This window comes from Cherax quadricarinatus, chromosome 62, assembly GCF_038502225.1.
Source record: "Cherax quadricarinatus isolate ZL_2023a chromosome 62, ASM3850222v1, whole genome shotgun sequence".
Classification (NCBI taxonomy): Eukaryota; Metazoa; Arthropoda; class Malacostraca; order Decapoda; family Parastacidae; genus Cherax; species Cherax quadricarinatus.
This window is the reverse complement of record NC_091353.1, coordinates 18,624,304-18,625,904: the sequence shown is the minus strand read 5'-3', so window position 1 is coordinate 18,625,904 and position 1,601 is coordinate 18,624,304. Positions and strand designations below refer to the sequence as shown.

Below are 1,601 nucleotides of genomic sequence, written 5' to 3'. Positions count from 1 at the left end.
TTATTAGCCAGTGAGCGCGCTCCCACGTGTTCATATGATACATTCCGTAATACTATTCCATTCGATTTAGTGCTTGCAACTGCTAAATAAGCTACAATGGGCCAAAAGAAAGCTCCTAGTGCCAGCCCTTTGGTAAAGAAGGTGATAAACATGATAGAATTCAAGAAAGAACACACCAGTCATGATACTTCCCCATACACACCAGCCAGGGTACTTCCCCACACACAGCCAGGGTACTTCCCCACACACCAGCCAGGGTACTTCCCAACACACACGATTTGACATGAGTGGGACTTGTGCATGAGTGAACAGAATTATCAAAGCTTATTGCTTGGGAAACATTGAAAATTGGGTTGGGCAAATACGATTCTGTTAGTGGGATGGTTTGTGAAGGACCTGCCTAGTATGGGCCAACAGGTCTGCTGCAGTGTTCCTGCTTTCACATGTACACCAGCCAGGGTACTTCCCCACACACACCAGCCAGAGCACTTCCCCACACACTAACCAGGGTACTTCCCCACACAAACGATTTGATTTGAGTGGGACTTGTGCACAAGTGAATAGAATTATCAGCGCTTATTGTTTGGGAAGCATTGAAAATTGGGTTGGGCATATACAATTCTGTTAGTGGGATGGTTTGTGAAAGACTTACCTAGTATAGGCCAACAGGCCTACTGCAGTGTTCCTGCTTTCTTATGTACACCAGCTGAGAAAATTGCTTCAGAGGAGAAAGAGGGAGGGAAGAAGGTGCCTTCTTCAAAGATTAAGGACATTTGTGCAAAGGGGAGTGAGGTGCAAACATTTGTGGAGGAACCTGCCTTGAATTTAAGGACCTGCCTTGTATTTAAGGACCTGCCTTGTATGGACCAGTAGGCCTTCTGCAGTGTTCCTCCATTCTTATGTTTTTATGTAACATCATCCTAACTCTTTCCGCTCCTCCCACCTTCCATACACCAACAAGAGTCTTCAATAAAGTGTCATATTGTTTTATACTTGATTTCTCATTCTTTTCTGTATGCAAATCTATATTTAATCTATGAAAAAATAGTTCTGTTAATACTTTTGGGTGTCTGGAATGGATTAACCCTTTGATTGTCGCAACCCCAAACCCTAGTGTCTCCTGGTGTCGCAAAATATTTGAAAAAAAAAAAAATAATAATAATTTTTTCTTATGAAATGATAGAGAACCTTTTTCCAATGATAATGACACCAAAAGTAAGAAATTTGATGGAAAACTTACGGAATTACGCTCTCACAAAGATAGCGACCTCAGCAACATTTACGCATTGGCAATTTCGCCCGCTTTGAGCCATATTTTTGGCCAATTCCATTATTTCAGTCAAACAAACTCTTAGCTATTTCTTTAGAACTCCATTTGTTCTCTCGACTGAGTACAAGAAACCGCCCATTTACTGATTTCAACTACCCAATAAAGTGGTCAGAAATTGGCAATTTGGCCAATTTCAAGCAAATTAAAAAATATGTCAATTTCAAAATAGGGTCCAGAATGAACAATGCAGACATTCCTGGCACTAAAATACATTCTCTCTGTTCATCAGTCATGTCTGCAGGCCCATTATAATACTCTTGCTTTCCATTTT

At 41.0% G+C, this 1,601-nt stretch overlaps 1 protein-coding gene across 1 annotated transcript in view; it reads right to left on the bottom strand.

The window, feature by feature from the left end:
* The window catches only part of SMC5 (structural maintenance of chromosomes 5), a 454,493-nt gene extending 454,450 nt beyond the window's left edge, over positions 1–43 (bottom strand). Inside the window, exon 1 of the mRNA XM_070098521.1 lies at positions 1–43. This exon is cut by the window's left edge and continues 46 nt beyond it. Coding sequence (XP_069954622.1) covers positions 1–43 — 43 coding nt within the window.
* Between the last annotated feature and the right edge of the window lie 1,558 nt (positions 44–1,601).